We start from the raw sequence: 16,961 nt of genomic DNA, 5'->3' as shown, positions 1-16,961 counted from the left end.
AATTCTCTCAAAGGGAAAATGGTTTTCACAAGTGGTGTCTGTGTTTTCTTCTACTCTTAAGACCTACATTTCTAAAGCCAGTCCACTTTCCACTGCAGATTTCAGTTTCCTCTAAACAGGCCTCTCTTTCAAAGGAGATAGGCAAGTTGGGAAGGTTATTAAACCTTAAGTGTTTTATTGAGGGCTGGGATTGTGGTTCAACTGTAGAGCGCTCACCCAGCATGCACAAGGCCCTGGGTTCAATCCTCAGCACCACATATAAATAAAATAAAGGTATTGTGTCCAACTCAACCAAAAATCAAATATTTTAAAAAAACGTTTTATTGAGGTTGGCATTTGGAGTTAATTGAGATCATGCCAACACTATACATTTCTGAGAAGTGGGGTTTCTAGGCCCACATAAAACCAGTGTGAGGAAGGAGGCCAAATGAGAACAGGATGAAGTGTCAGCCAGCTGCCTGTGGAACAGACCGTTCCTTTTCAAGTTAACAGTGCAATCAAATGTTAAAAATCAGAAACTTCACCTTCTCTTTTTTTTTTTAAGAGAGAGGAGAGAGAGAATTTTTTTAATATTTATTTTTTAGTTTTCGGCAGACACAACATCTTTGTTTGTATGTGGTGCTGAGGATTGATCCCGGGCCGCACGCATGCCAGGCGAGCGCGCTACCACTTGAGCCACATCCCCAGCCCAGAAACTTCACCTTCTCTAAACAATCTAAACGAAGCCTGAATTTTAGGAAAACATTTCAATAATACATTTATTGGATATTACATGTGTTTTATGTGAATCAACCCAGTTAAATTTCAGTCTTATTAGGATATGTATATGTACTATTATACCCATTCTACAGATGAAGAATCTGAGGTACAGAAGTTAATTGCTTTGCCTATGATGTGATACACAGCTAAAAAAAAAGCAGAGTCCTGCGTTTGAACTCGAGCAGTCTGGCTCCGGAGTCCATATTCTTAACAATTACACTATAGTTCAGTCAACAAGAATGTATTAAGTATCTTCATACTCTGCTGGCACAGTACCCTAGAAAAGCCTCGAATGCAGCAAGGAGCAGTGAGGGAGGATTTCTTATTAAATGCTGGTGTCAGGGAGGATCCTGGACTTTAGCGAGAGCAGTCAATGTACGCCTCTGAGGCATTTGAGCAGAGGCAGGTTGAAAAGTATGTAGTCACACAAGTTTGTAGAAAGAGCACTCTGAGAACAGTTAATGTGACTGCACAGATGTCAGGATAAGCAAGGCTTGTTCAAGGGACAAAAGGAAGCATTTATAATGAACTGCTTTCACTTCCTAAGTGCACCATCTCTCTCACCTCCTGTCCTTGGTATGACTGACTGCTCCCGTCTGGAATGCCTACTTCAGATCCCCTTCACCTGACCAACTTCCCTGTCCTTCAGGACCTTGGTCTACCCCACCCCAGGAAGTCACTTCAGACTCCTGCCCTTGATGACATGGTGCCCCTTCTGTGGGTTTCCAGATGGTCCCACACTTAACACTCCCCACTGAAATTGTCTTTTTCACTCAAGGATGTCCTAGAGAAGAGGAACAATCCAAACTGAGTACCCATCCCTTAACAAACACTGGGCAGTATCCACATTAGTTGCATGAATTTTGCTGGTCATGTAGTAAGTGGCAGGACCAGAGCTGACAGTGAATCCATGTTTGTCACATTGCAGTGTTGACAGATGGAGTAGAAATGTGAAATGCCTCAGTTCTCATCTAGCTGAGGAGCGTCAGAGATATTGATCGTGTGTTGGTAGCAGTCATTTCAGTACCACTTGTTACACATGAGTGACACAGCGTTGTGCACTGTGCATGACAAGCTGAGCCATCACAGCCTGACAGCCTAAGCAGCTCACGTTTAGCTGACTGGTGTCTCGGCTGTTTGACAGCAAGAGCAGGTGGTGTGTGGATGCCAGAGGTTGGCTGAAGTTTTTTCCACATCTAGACATTAATATAGCTCTAGATTTGGTGATAGTTCCTCAAAAGGGTTTTTAGAAAGGAGAAGGCTAGTAGGAGAGCTAAAATGAGAGTGTGATCCAGGGGAACCTGAACTGGGAGTAAAGATTGCCCGTTGGCTTTAAGACTTTGAACAAAATAAGCCTCACTTTCCCCTAGTTGTGAAATTGGGAGAATATTGTATCTCTGTTCTTGAGTGTTACGGGGTAATAGCCTGGCACCTTCCTCATTAGTGACAAATCCAGCTAGCACACCCCAGCATAGTGGGGGAGTCTCTGATTTCTCATGTACTTATAGGACCTTTCACCAAATGAATCCAGAGTGCCTTCTGGCACGCTTTGAGTCTTATTTTTGGTCGCTCTGTGTGAATTGTGTAACATCAGAGCTTCAGTTTCTGTCGGGCAAACTGGATGTGTCCTCCTGAGATCCCATCACCTTGTTCTTTTCAGTAATTAAAAATGCTTTCATTCTTCTAGAGTTGAGATATCAACACATGATATCCCTGGATTTCGTGCTGCAGGGGTTTCTAGGGCTTCTGTTTGATCAGACTATCTATGTATTTGAATCCTAAGAACCCCAAATAAACTGAGAGATTATGATATGAAATAATTTATTTTGGTGTTGGAAAAGCTTTTTATGTTCTGATCTATAAATGAGTGTTTTAAAATTTATACTTAAAGACCATGTGATAAAAGCAATACCATTCTAGAAATTTGGAACCCTAATATTTCAAGAGTCATTACCATGGTGGTCCATCAAATCTGTTCTAATACTTTGTTGTTTAAAATTAAAAGGTAGGTATAGTTTTCTCTGGAATTCTTTACTGGTACTTGATGCTCCTTCTACCAACATAGTATGCACATCTTGAAACTATCTCTGCTTCTTAGGCAGAATCCTAGAATAGAAGAACATTTATCCTCCATATTTAGGCAAGAAAAAAGTGTCCTGAGATAATGTGTTTGTGAAACTCGTGCCAAATCTTATTGATCCCTGATTTATACTAGAACTCACAGGTCTTTCTCTCTATTGAGCAAAATACCAGTAGAAAATGTCTCCCATCATACAGCTGCTGGCTCTTGAGGCAATTTTTGACTAGACTTACACAAACACCATTTTATATTTCTGTGGATGGGGTGGTGTTTTTTTCCCCCCCTAGTGGTGCTGGGGATTGAACCCAGGGCTTAGCACATGCCTAAGCAATCCCTCTACCATAGAGCTACTGGGGAGTCCTCTTTTTTTTTTCCCCTACAGTGGGACTCACTAAGTTACTAAGGCTAGCCTCAAACTTGACATTATCCTGCCTCAGCCTCCCAAAAGGCTGGGATTACAGGTGTGTGCCACCATCCTTGGCTCTGTCTGTGGGTTTTATTATTTTGGTGATTACCCTTTTCCTTATAAAACTGCCTTGGAGATGTTAATAGTGTCTCTGGAATTGGCTTCACTTATTCATTCTGTGACTCTCTGGAGATCAGGTCTCCATTTTTTTCTCTCCTGCTGTGATCTCCCCAATATTTACACCCAGACTTACTGGCTGGGTTCCAACCTGCTCAGTTTGCCTCAGGGACTTAGACTAGGAAAATTATCTATAACAGTGGGTCTTATGCAATCCCTGGAGACTGACTCTCTGAGGTTTTTTTTTTTCCTCAGTGACATATGGATTACCTATCCTTGAATTGTCTCTACTGAATGGTAATTTCTGACAGGTGCAGAAAGAAGCTAATTGATTCAGAGCCAGGATATGTATCCCTTGCCTTCTGAGAGCCATCCTGGCTGAGAGGAAACCTGACCCCTGAATAACAATGTTCTGAAGATGTTTTCTTGCCTTTCATCGCACTTTCAGTTTTGTTTTCACATTTAAAGTGGAAGGATTTGTTTTTCTTTCTTTTTTTTTTTTTTTTTTGATCTCCCTGTTCTTTCCTTCTCAATAATTTCAAAAACATTTCTTTTTAGCAAGATAGTTCTCCCAGTTAAAACTGTTATCTTTGTTATATTTTATTTCTCCATATGTAAAATGGGGGAAGTACTACATACTGAGATTGTGGTAAGGAATAAATAAGAATAAAGGTTAAACATCTGGCACAGACTAGGTGCTCACTAAGCATTAGTTCCCCCCTCCTTGCCCGTGCTTTGCTTCCTGGGTTGTTCTTGCCATCCTAAGGCTTTTCCCAGCCTGTGACCAGGTGACCTCTAGGCCTCCAAGTAGGCTCTGAATAGGCTTGGTTTGAAACAAATGTAGAATCTCATTAAATTTCTTTATATTCCTTATCTGTTGAAATAGTAATTTTTAAATATATTGGTTAAATATGTACACAATGAATTTTGTCTATTTCATTTAAAGGCAGTTATTTTAAATATATGGTCTCTACTGTATCTATATTGGAACATGCTGATTTAGGTCCTGTAGAAGCATTGTAAACAGAAGAAAAATACTCCTAATAAGGCAAGGTATAAATGCAAGACATTGGTCTTTAATTTCTAGAATATTTTATGCTATGTGAGGAAACTTTCGTTGATACATTGTTGGGAGTAATTTCCTGAAGCCTTCAAAGCCTATGTTTTAGCTATGTTGCCAACTTTGAAAAACTATGAGATGGGCTAATAATTCCCAATGGTGGCAAGCATTTGACCTTTGAGATATTTAAAAATGTGAAGTCCAATTTGGTGAACCAATCTGAATAATCAAGTTGGAAAACACTGTATATAAAATCATTAGCCCAAGACTCATGACTCATACAAGGCAATTTCAAAGGAGTTTTAAATGTTTTGATCAATTAGAGTCTGGGTAAAATAGATTTATAATTTCTCAGAAGCATGTATTACAACCCTCATAAGGGCTTTGTGTTTTGTTAATTTGAATATATGAAATTGTAAGATCAAAGAAACAATGGTCTGTACAGAAGTTAAGAGTGAGTAGTAGTTGTTGTCTCAGGTGGGTTGTCAGGAGAGAGCCTTAATATAGATAGAAAAGGAAGACAGGACCAATTGCATACTAGACTGTTGTTTTCCGTGTTTTTACAGATGCTCGTTGCCAACATTGACTTGGGTCCTACTATTTTGGACATTGCTGGCTTCAACCTAAATAAGACACAGATGGATGGGATGTCCTTATTGCCCATCTTGGTAAGTATAAAGCCCTAACTCAATCATGAGCCAAAACCAAACTAAAGTCAAGGTTATATAAAGACTTAAGCTAAATCTCAAAGCTGTTGCATTTGCAAGGACAGAGAATGGGATTTTTCTGATCTCATAGTGCAAGTTTTCTTAAGGAAAAGGCTGACTGGACCACATGTAAACATTAGCATACTCTATCTTCCTTTTCCCCACCTCTCCTAAAAGCCACCATAAACAAAGTTAAAATAGGTGACAAATTGAAAAAGTATTTGCAATGTATATGAAAAAGGGTAATTAGTCTAATGATTTCTTAGAAAGCAAAGATTAATACCCAAGTAGAAAAATGGGCAAAAAAAAAAAAAAGTGATTCACAGAAGAATTAGAAGTTGCCAAAGTAAATGCAGAAATATTACTTCAGTGCTGATCAAAGAATTGCTTTACTGAAAGAGGCCTTTATCACCTTCAAACTGGCAAAGATTAAAAAGATTATTATCCAGTATTTGCACAACTCTGAAAACTTGAAAACTGCACATACACTACTCACAGAGGTGTAAGTAGTCTAACCTACCAGGAAGCTAGTTTTAACAGGACATATGGCTTCAGAATGCATGCATGTAGCAATTACATTTGAGAAATTAGTGTAAGGAAACAAATCTGTTTGAGAAGTCTTAGAGTACCTGCTGTGCCTGCCACTGTATGGGTCTATTATATATGAAAGTAATTTGCAGTATTAATAGAGTGAAGCTGAAAACCCAAATACCCAGTAGGGAACTGGTAAAATTGTGCACAGTTAAAAACACAGAACATTAAAACAACACTAAATGATGTACATCTGTGCACTGACTTGGAAGGTTGTCACATACCACAAGGAGAAAAGGACAATTCACAACATCTCTTCCCCTGTAAAAGTATATGGTTATGTTCAAGCACAAAGAAGTTTGGAAGGGTCAACACTAATGTGGTTTTGTCATCATGATGGTTCTCTCTTAAGCATAAAATTATTGGTGACTTTTAATTCATTTATCTGAGTGTTAATTAGGCAGTATATGATTGATCCAAAAGCCTGCATGTAACTCACTGAAGTGTGAAACACAAAAGACCCCTGTAAGCTATCACCCCACTTCAGAACTCAGTTTTACTGGGGCTTAGTGGCAGGGCACCTGCCTAGCATGCACAAGACCTTGGTTTCAATCCCAGCACCACCAACAAACAAATCCCCCCAATATTATCAATACTGGTGCTCTTTCCCATCTCTTGCCTGCCCATGAGGGTGGTTATTCTCCTGAATTTCGTGGTTATTCTCGTGCTCTCATTTTTTATAGCTAGCATGTAGGTTCTCTGAACAACATAATTAGTTTGGGTCTTGTTTTGAGCTCTAAAAATGATAGTGTACTGGGTACATGCTGGGGCTTTTAAAAATTCATTGTTATTGATTGGTCCATGTTGTTCACAGCTGCTGAATATTGTTTACACACATTACAACTTAGATCTTTTTTCTGTCGATCAGTGGGCACTTATTTAATTTTGTATGAACAGTATCTGTCAGTGTTCTTGGACATATCTCCCAGTGACCGTGTGTATATGTGCACCAAGGTTACAGGAACTGCGCATGTTCATTTGTGCAAATTTCACCAAATGAATTTCAAAATGTTCCCACCAGCATGTATGAGAATTCCCTTTGCTCTGTATAAAACTCAAGACAAATTGTACCACTCTCGTAGGTGACAAGTGGTATTTGGTCTTACTGTGCAATTTATTTGTTAATGAGGTGAATCATTAATAGCTTAATTTGTATATCATACAATTCACTCATCTAAAGGGTACAGTTCAGTAGTTTTCAGTATATTCATGGAGTTGTACAACCATCTCCATAATCTAATTTTTGGAATATTTTTATCATCCCAGAAAGAAACCCCCAAATACATTAACAGTCATTCCTCCATTGTATATATCTATACTGGACATGTCTCATAAATGGAATCATAATATGTGGCTTCTTGTGACTGGCTGTTTTCACTGAGCATATTTTCAAGGATCATCTGCACTGTATGATCCTTTTATTTCTAATATTCCATTGTATGAATATACTATTCCCCCCACTTGGCAAATGTACCACCTTTTACTTATCCATTTTTCAGAGACATTTAGACTGAACTTTTCCATTTTAGGGCTATTTTAAATAATACTGTTACGAACAATTTGTATACAAGATTTTGTGTGGACCCATGTTTTCATTTCTGGGTAATTCTGTAGAAGTAGAAATTCCTGGGTCATTTGGTAACTATGTCTAACTCTTTGAGGCACTTACCAGACTTTACCAAAGGTGCACATCGTTCTACATATATTTTCACCAGCAGTGTCTGAGGGTTCCAATTTCTCTACATCCTCACCAGCACTTGTGTTTTTTTATTGAAGTGGATGTAAAGTGGTATCTCATTGTGGGTTTGATTTGCATTTCAGTTTTTCTGCTTCCACCCTGTGTGCTTTGGAAGCAAAACTTGCTCTTGTTCTAGCTGCTGCTTTCCTTCCATACCAATAATGTGCTGTGCAAAGGAGTTCATGTACATGTTGTAGCTTTATTCTGAGGAACTCTGAACTTACTCTAGTCCCAAGCATACCAGCCCTGTTTGTTTCTTGCGTTTGTATTAGGTTGTGAGTACCTTGGTATAAGCTTAGAACAATTCTTATATGGAGTGTATGAACAGTTATTGACGATTATCTGGACTTTGAGCAACTTGCACTGGACTTGATTCTAGCTTAGCTACTTTGTTGGTTCCTATTCCTGACCTGCTTCACAGTAGTAGTCTCAGAAAGAGACTATTCAAAGCATTTGACTCGGGCTGGGGATGTGGCTCAAGTGGTAGCGCGCTCGCCTGACATGCTTGCGGCCCGGGTTCGATCCTCAGCACCACATACAAACAAAGATGTTGTGTCCGCCGAGAACTAAAAAATAAATATTAAAAAATTCTCTCTCTCTCTCTCTCTCTTTAAAAAAAAAAAAAAAAAAAAAAAGCATTTGACTGTCACTCCTTTTAGTTACTGAATGAGCAGTCCAATTAGTTTTGACTCTCAAGTCCCTTTTGGCAGTAGTGTAAAAACTGTTCTTTATCATAGTCTGTATGCCTCACGGAAAGCACCTCTGCTCTTTTTTTCTAGAGAGGTACCAGTAATTTGACCTGGCGGTCAGATGTCTTGGTAGAATATCAAGGAGAAGGTCAGAATGTCACGGACCCAACATGTCCTTCCCTGAGTCCCGGAGTGTCTGTGAGTAGTAACTTGTGTTGGCCTCGACAGCTTTCTCACAGTGCAGCAAGGTACTTGCTTAGGGGTACAAGTACGGGAAACCTTCATATGAATGCTACTCCCTGGTCACCCGACCGTGGGAAATTTGTAGGTTGACAAAGGTAAATCTGGTAATCCTGAAATTGATGCTGCCAACGTATCACCAGAATATGCACTTTGAATTCTTCCACTCTGTGCAACAAATGCATGTATCTGCCCTATTTTCTGACAGTGCCCTTTCATTGTTTTCCTGCCCCTCTAAATAGCAATATATATTGGGCTGGGGATGTGGCTCAAGTGGTAGCGCGCTCACCTGGCATGCGTGCAGCCTGGGTTTGATCCTCAGCACCACATACAAACAAAGATGTTGTGTCCGCTGATAACTAAAAAATAAATATTAAAATTATCTCTCTCTTTCTCTCTCTCTCCCTCTCTTTAAAAAAATAAATAAATAGCAATATATAATCAGTGACTTCTGACAAGTGGGGTTCTCCCCTGTAAATATGCCATCATGAGTATTTTGCACTGGTGACAACCAGACAGATCATAAAGGTAACTGATAGATGTGCTGGAGAATGGGAACTAGGCTTCCATTTGGAGTTGGCTCCCCTGATGCCAAGTTTGGGACACAGTAAAGGGCTAACAACAAGTGGAATGACAGAGTCTGGAATACGTGAAGTAAGCCAGAGGAGGGCTGGGGCTCGGGCTCAATGGCAGGGCGCTCACCTAGCACATGTGAGACACTGGGTTTGATCATCAGCACCACATAAATGAGATAAAGGTATTGTGTCCATCTACAACTAAAAAATAAATATTTTTTAAAAGCCAGTTACGTCACATTTTGGTGACAAGAATGCTCATAAATTATTTACCTGCAAATATTGCCACAAAGTTCATTTTAGCTACTTTTTCTCTATAGGATAGTAGTCCTTTGAAGTGACTCTGTTGGGTGTTTCTTCTCCTTGCCAACCTGTACATTTAACAGGTGCTTATTACAACTAATTCTTCTCAGGAGGTTAGCAGACAAGAGATGGCAGCAGTCTACAGATGGTACAAACACAGATTTTTTTTTTTTAAGAGAGAATTTTTAAATATTTTTTAGTTTTCTGTGGACACAACATCTTTATTTTATTTTTATGTGGTGCTGAGGATCGAACCCAGTGCCATGTGCGTGCCAGGCAAGCACAGTACCGCTTGAGCCACATCCCCAGCCCCAACACAATTCTTTAAGTCAGCCATTAGTAATGAGCCCTTTGCATTTGTTTTTTACTTATTGGAGTCTCTGCAGAAGGTTTCCTCATTTCTGCCAAATTCCATGTCTGGCTTTAGCTAACTGAGTTGTTCCTGTAGGCAACTAGGTTGTTGTTACCATGGAAGAACGATCTTCGTTTAACTTATTAAATATTCCTACAGCAATGCTTCCCAGACTGTGTTTGTGAAGATGCTTATAACAACACCTACGCTTGTGTAAGGACAATGTCAGCATTATGGAATTTACAGTACTGCGAGTTTGATGACCAAGAGGTAAGAGGGACTTCACCTATACCTCCCCCAACCTTTGTCTATTGCTAGTGCTTTATTGGTTAGATGTGGTGGCATAAGAGTAATTCCAAGTGTGCCTTCTAGGGAAGATGTGTTTCCTAGCTCTACATAAATGAAAGAAAGGTATTTCACTTAGTGTGTCCTTCAGTTAAGGAAAATTTCACACAGCCATGTTTTGCTTGTCACTGTGATCTTTCTAAATGGGTTTTTTCCACTCACACCACCCCTCAGACATAGTTCACTTTTTTAGAATGATTCACACCTGGTCCCTTCTTAAAAGTAGTTGGGGCAAAAGTGAAGCACTTCAACTTCTGTGGCAGTGAGAGGCCTTAGCCTTTCCTAGAAAGTTGATAGCAACTGATATATTCAAAAACTCCTGTTCCCACCACAGCACAGTCCAGTGCTCATCAAATAGAGTGGATACAAAGACCCAGGAGCTCTATCCTTGGAAGAAGTGAGTTTTTTGGCCAGCCTGAAGAATCACATGGGCTGCGGTCCCTGTGAGCGCATTCTGCTTATTAGCGCACATGCCCCTGCTGCGTCTGGTACTCCACGGAGTAGTGGTTCCTCTGTTTCTCAGAAATTGTGCTTGCTGCTCCACGTGGAGCTCAGAAGCGTGGTGGACAACAAGGGTGTCCCTCCAACTCAGTTCCTGTTCCTCCCTTCCCAACAGTGTTCATCAAGTTTTGATAATTATAAATGATGGTCTGAGGATAGCTACTGGGAGCTGTTGTAGGCAACCTATCATTTGACTCCAATTTGGAGAAGAGCATACAGGTTAGAGGGGGAAGTACTAATCCTAGTTATGTCTAATGTTGGAAATAACGAGTATTGTATCTTTCCCCAATTGGTGTTATAAATGGGGAAAATTTAATAGCTTAAATTAAGGCACTTTTCATACCCATTCTTATTTGAATCTCAAAATTCTAAGGCAGAAATAAGCCTTCCAATGTTAACTCTCACTCCTGTAGTTTCATTATGAAGTCTTGTTTCGGAGGGCCTGCCATTGAGGGCCCTGCCTTCTGTTCTTCAGTTATCAAGAGTAATTGGTTTCCTCTTACTGCCCTGTCCTGACTGCCTGAAGGCATTGGGGTGCAGGTAGTCCCTTTCCAGCTCAAGCTATAGACTCAAAGCCATGGACACCCAGCACAGATGCACCATTGTCATAAGTACACAGTTGGGCTCCTTAAAGATCTTGAGGCCAGATGCTGTTATATTGGGTGTTGGGTTTTTGTCTATGTTCTCCCTTCCCATTTAGAAATAATTCACGTTTGGAATAGTTCCTTGATTGTAACCCTTTTTTCTTTCCATCATTCTTTCATTTCATCTAGGTGTTTGTAGAAGTCTATAATCTGACTGCAGACCCAGACCAAATCACTAACATTGCTAAAAGTATAGACCCAGAGCTTCTAGGAAAGATGAACTATCGGTTGATGATGTTACAGTCCTGTTCTGGGCCAACCTGTCGCACTCCAGGGGTTTTTGACCCTGGGTAAGTTTCCTCTGTCTTCACTTTGCCAGGTTGTCTCTAGTGGTCATGTTGTTATAGAAGACAGGGAGTCCTATAGGTCCTTTCTGCATTGACCACAAGCCTTTCTGTTGGAGAGGAAATACTATCTTCATATTGCCTCACCCTGTTGTGCTGGGAAAATAAGCCGTTTGAGACACTTTGGCTCTCCACTGCCCTGGGTGCATGGACACCCTTCTCCTGCCCCAGGCTTTTCCTTTTGCCCTGCTGCTGTGATTCTTGTCATGGTACCACTTGGTTGTACTGGTGGCAAATAGGGCTTAAGTAAGCTCTGACCCAGTGCTGTCCTGTTCCTAGGCTTTCCAAGAGTGTATGCCTTCACCACTTTTCTCAGAAACCCCAACTATAGTAACTTGAATGTTATATTTTAAGCATGCGAAGATAGGTTTAAATCAAATATTGAAATGTAAGTCCAGGGCTGGGGATGTGGCTCAAGCGGTAGCGCACTCGCCTGGCGTGCGTGCGGCCCGGGTTCGATCCTCAGCACCACATACCAACAAAGATGTTGTGTCTGCCGAGAACTAAAAAATAAATATTAAAAAAAAAATTCTCTCTCTCTCTCCTCTCTCACTCTTAAAAAAAAAATAAAATAAAATGAAATGTAAGTCCATTTCCAAAAATGAATACAAAGATGATTTTCACCTGCCCAGATTTGTTGTTCCTCCTCTCCTGTTACACAGTGCCTAGTCAGTAGGACACAAGGCATCAAACACCAGGCATTTAAGCTGCCTATGACAAGAAGGATTCACTTTATGCTTAAAGGGTATGAAGTTTAAAAACTGTAACCAGGAATGGATTATTTCAGTTCTTACACCCTTGATTGTAAGACAGCAGCGAGGTCCTAAGTTGATGGAAAATTGTAACTGTTTAGCCATCTTCATATCAAATTTTATTTTCAGTCCAAATGAGAAGAATGTATGTCAATGAGTAGAGAAACTGGATTATAGACTGTTTATTAAATAAATATATCTAAGTATTGCATATATAGCCAAAGAGATTCTAGCACACTAAAACTAGATAACAGGGCTGGGGGTGGGGAAGTAGCTCAGTGTCAGAGCACTTGCCTAGCATGTACGTGGCACTGGGTTAGGTCCCCAGCATCACAAAAAAAAAAAAACAATAGAAACCTAGATAACAATGTATACTAGTGTCAAAACCAAATTGTGTTCCATAAATGTGTATAATTATAAGTTGATCAAAAAAATTTTCAAATACAACAAACAATTCAAAATAAGAATCAGAATTTTAAAAAGCTAGATGACAATATAAAGAAATTATATTTATCAGTTTATTATTTGCACTAAATTACTACTTAATGTAGATTTAGTGCAATGATTGGCCAAGCACTTTGCCCTCCCAGCTCTGGTTGTGGGTTGGTTTTTGTTTGTAAACTTTTATTAGTTGTTGATGGACCTTGATTTGTTTGTTTATTTGTGGTTCTGAGAATTGAACCCAGTGCCTCACACATGCCAGGCAAGCACTCCACCCCTAAGCCACAACCCCAGCCCCCAGCTTTGGTCTTCTGAAATGGGAAGTGCAGTCTCTAAAAAGCACAGGGCTTTGGGGTGGCTTGTGTTGATTTTGCAATTTCCAATGGTTATTTAGGTCACAGTATATCAAACTAGATGCCAATGAGTCCCTGACCACTTGGCTGCTAGAATGTAGACCTTCCATGTCCACATCCCATAGGCCAGTGCAAGGCAGATGTGGGAGCTACCTTCTTTCTTCTGATTATCTGTTTAACTATAACCAATTGTCTTACTTACATTGTTGAAGTTTGTGATTCAAGTTTTAGATGCTGGTTTTGCTGAGCTGTTGTTTGCCTGAGCTGTCTTAAACTCCACTGATTTTCTGGTTTAAATTCATTAGCCCTGATTACTATTTCTTACTAAATACTAAAGCTGAATGGTTGGTATGTGGCCTGCAGTCCCCAAAAAAATGTATTATCTGACCCTTTACAAATGTGTTGACCAACCACTGCTCTAAAATAATTTATCCTACAAGATAGGAAGTAAGAGTTGAGTACAATATTACTTCCAGCCTGCACACCTAAAATCTTCCTGGCCAATGCATATTCTTTATTCAGCATTCATTCTACCTTTCCCCTGGAGTGGTAAAATTGGTTTTTGTTTTTTTGTGTGTGCCATACATTTGGCATGAATACTATTTTGGGGAGGGGGGGCAGAGATCATCTAAATTGTGAGCCAGATTCAAACACGTCTCAGCTGCACACTTGTGCTCTTCTGTGTCTGTATGTCTTAACTATCGAACAGGAGAGGGCTTTGAAACTGCCAGCAGAGCTTTCAGCCAGAGTTAGGCTCTTCTCTTCCATCTGGCTGCTTTATACCTCAGGGATCACCCCTCCTCCCTCAAGGGGAAAAAAAAAAACTTGTTACCTTCTGGCACCATTTAAGATTAACCTTCTGCTTTTTCTCCCCTCAATTTATACTATATGATCTTAGGCTTGCTGGCTTGGGATGGGAAGTTTTTGTTTTTGTGGTGCTAGGGATTGAACACAGTCTCACACATGGTAGGCAAGTGGTCTACCACTGAGCTACATCCCTATCCCTTCTTAAAAATTTTTGAGACATGGTCTAAGTCATTGAGGCTGGCCTCAAACTTGTGATCTTCCTGCCTCAGCCTCCAAGTACCTGAAATTACAGGCGTGCACCACTGCACTCAGCAGAAGTGGGTTGTTTTTGTTGTTTTTGTTTACCATGAAATGTTCTTAACCATTAAGTCCTTGTATCTTTTACTACAGACTTTCTCATGAGAGTCCCTTCTGGTGATTTTGTTTTCTTTTACATCCCTTTCTGCTAACCTTTCTGATGAATAACATTCTGAGGAAATAGTGTTTAGCTAAAAGCTCATGTGACGATTCTTCTTTTATCATCCCCAGATACAGGTTTGACCCTCGTCTCATGTTCAGCAATCATGGCAGTGTCAGGATGCGAAGGTTCTCAAAACATCCTCTTTAGCGACCATGCCCAGACTCAAGTGGGATCCCTTCACAACAACTCCTGATGAAGTGACTGTAGTAGGTGTCTGTAGCTCATCTTTGAGACCATGCCTGGAAAAGCTCTGGACTGGTTCTAAGTCCTATTTGAAAAGCAACCCAATCAGCTGACTTCCTCGTGCAACGTGTTAAACTGTGAATTCTGCCCATAGGTCAGGAGTGGCTACCCTTGTCTCTTTCCTCAGATGATAATGAACACTCCTGAAGTCTTTGTTCTCACCATGTCCTTCCTGTCCTGGGGCCACAGTTCTTGATTATCCTCATGTGGTCAGAGTCTGAATGTGTAAATCCATTCAGATAGGGAAAAAGTATGAAAACCTTTTGGTTTATGACTTGACCTAAATTCAAAGGACCTGCACACACTTCAGACTGAGCACCTCACTATCAAAAATACTACCATCACATGGCTTGAAGAATAACCCTCAGCTGAATCATCAGATCATAGAACAGGTACCATTGTTTTAAAATAAGTAGATAATGTTGTTTATAAAATCCATCACAGTGTGATAAGGTGGCAAATTTAAAACATGTCAACCAAGCTGTTTCTTTGGAATTCTGGGTTAGTGCTACATTGAGATAGGGCAGTAAGCTGTGGTAACGGCTAATTCCAGGTCGCTCTTGAAGGTGACAGCCACCTACTTTCCAGTGGCTAACCATGTGGAGTACCAGTCAGCACTAGCAGTATTGAGGAAATGCCTCTTGAGACTTCTGCCTCTAAACTGTCAAGGTACACAGTTGGGGAAGGTTGTGTTTCTGAGGGCCTTCTGTAGACCAGGCTCTTGGGTCAACAGGTTGAAGGGCCAAACTTGGGAGGAAGCAAGTGCCTGTCCCACAGGGAGCCTAACTACTCAGTGCCACATATGAAGTTGTTTGGACTCTATTTTGCTGTTGTTATTTTCTGTCATTTGTTTTAAGATGTAAAAATGCCCGGTAGTTGATGCAAACTAAAGTAGCATCAACTGCTTTATCCTACCTTCTTCTCTTTCAGATAGGTTCTTCCTGAGTTTCTGGAATCTTTTATTACTTATCAAAATCAGATTTTTAGGTTTCACTGCTTAGAACACATACGTTTTGTTTCTTGGCTTGAAAACCAGTTCCGTTTCTAATGTTTTCTTCAAGAAGGCTGATTATAGGTAGGACAGCAAGGGAGGAAGAGCTGTGGTTTATAACCTGTTCAACTCAGGCAATAAGTGATTTTAGCTTTATTCAAGCTTTAGTTTTCGGTGGACACAACATCTTTGTTGGTATGTGGTGCTGAGGATCGAACCCGGGCCGCACGCATGCCAGGCGAGCGACTACCGCTTGAGCCACATCCCCAGCCCTATTCAAGCTTTAAGCACTTATTAAGACATGGCCGTAGTTAACTTTTCTATCAGAACTCCAGATAGCCATGTTGGGTTAGTAGCCATTGGATTTTTTCTTTTACCTCATGTGACCCCAGCAACTGTGGTGGTACCTAGAGGTGAATAGGCCGATGAAATGAACACCTCTGCTATGAATGCTTTAGAGAAAATTTTAAAAATAAGTGTAACTAAAAGCAACTATAATGTTGAATGTGGGTATTGACTTTATTCTCCACTTTGATTCTTATTCGTCAACTTTGACATTAATGAAAGTTGACCATAGTTATTCCCAAATAAAAAGAAACCAACTCTTACCAGGTCTTGGACTGTGATGTCATATTATTCAGTTTATGATGCTGGTTCCTGAAAGCAGGTGGGGTCTTAAGAGTGACACGAGTCAGCTGCCAGCAGCGTCTCTGCCACACTGCTCTTACGTCCAGCTGACGTGTCTGGGTGTGGGATGTGGTAAGGCCTTCCCTGTACCTTTTTTAGTTTGGGGATCTTTCCTAGCTAACCTTAAAATAGACCTCAGTTTCTAGCCTAACGGACTGCAGGGCGCACTGCTGTTTTCAGAATGTTTTTGTACAAGGGACCCACTTGCAAGACGCTTGCCTTGTTCTTAACTGTACTGATTTGGATTTTGATTATTTTCCCTTTTAAGGTCAGGTTCATGTCTGTTGGTACCCTGCAGAGTAGAAGACTGTAAAACCACTGGGAATGAACAGAGGCCTTTGGAATGAAGAGATTTTTGCCTTACAACATTTCCTATTATAAAGTTCTCCCTCATATAATTTCAAAGCAGGGAATACATTGAGTATGTTTGAATTGACAAACGGTGCTTTTGCAAACACATTTTAATTGACGACACTAGGGTTTTTGTACAAAATAGTAATGATAGCCATAGAAGTTACACCTTAATCTGTGAGAAATGTTCTTAAATTTATTTTTAAGTATTAAGGATTAGTGCTTTTCAAATGAAAGCTAACTTGTCCCAGGATCCTTAAGAGAAAGCAGAGGGGACTTCAACTGATCCACCAATGGAATTAGATGGGTATATTTAGGTTCTTTAGATTTACTACTTTGTTCCCACTGGATTTTTGTAAACTCCCTATGTTTGCATCATCTGTTCCTGGAGGTTACTTGGCCCTGGCTCTCTGTCATCAGTCATT

The 16,961-nt window shown here is 40.3% G+C and overlaps 1 protein-coding gene across 1 annotated transcript in view; it reads left to right on the top strand.

The window, feature by feature from the left end:
• GNS (glucosamine (N-acetyl)-6-sulfatase) overlaps positions 1–15,659 on the top strand; it is a 37,102-nt gene extending 21,443 nt beyond the window's left edge. Inside the window, exons 10-14 of the mRNA XM_081309967.1 lie at positions 4,989–5,090; positions 8,238–8,345; positions 9,777–9,887; positions 11,237–11,397; positions 14,333–15,659. Of these exons, the coding sequence (XP_081166093.1) occupies positions 4,989–5,090; positions 8,238–8,345; positions 9,777–9,887; positions 11,237–11,397; positions 14,333–14,411 (561 nt within the window). The 3' untranslated portion in view covers positions 14,412–15,659. The remainder of the gene's footprint in view (positions 1–4,988; positions 5,091–8,237; positions 8,346–9,776; positions 9,888–11,236; positions 11,398–14,332) is intronic.
• The last annotated feature ends 1,302 nt before the right edge of the window (positions 15,660–16,961 follow it).

The sequence above is a fragment of the Spermophilus citellus genome (assembly GCF_964194105.1).
Source record: "Spermophilus citellus genome assembly, chromosome: 10".
NCBI lineage: Eukaryota > Metazoa > Chordata > Mammalia > Rodentia > Sciuridae > Spermophilus > Spermophilus citellus.
The sequence above is the reverse complement of the archived record's forward strand: the minus strand, read 5'-3'. Positions and strand labels throughout refer to the sequence as shown.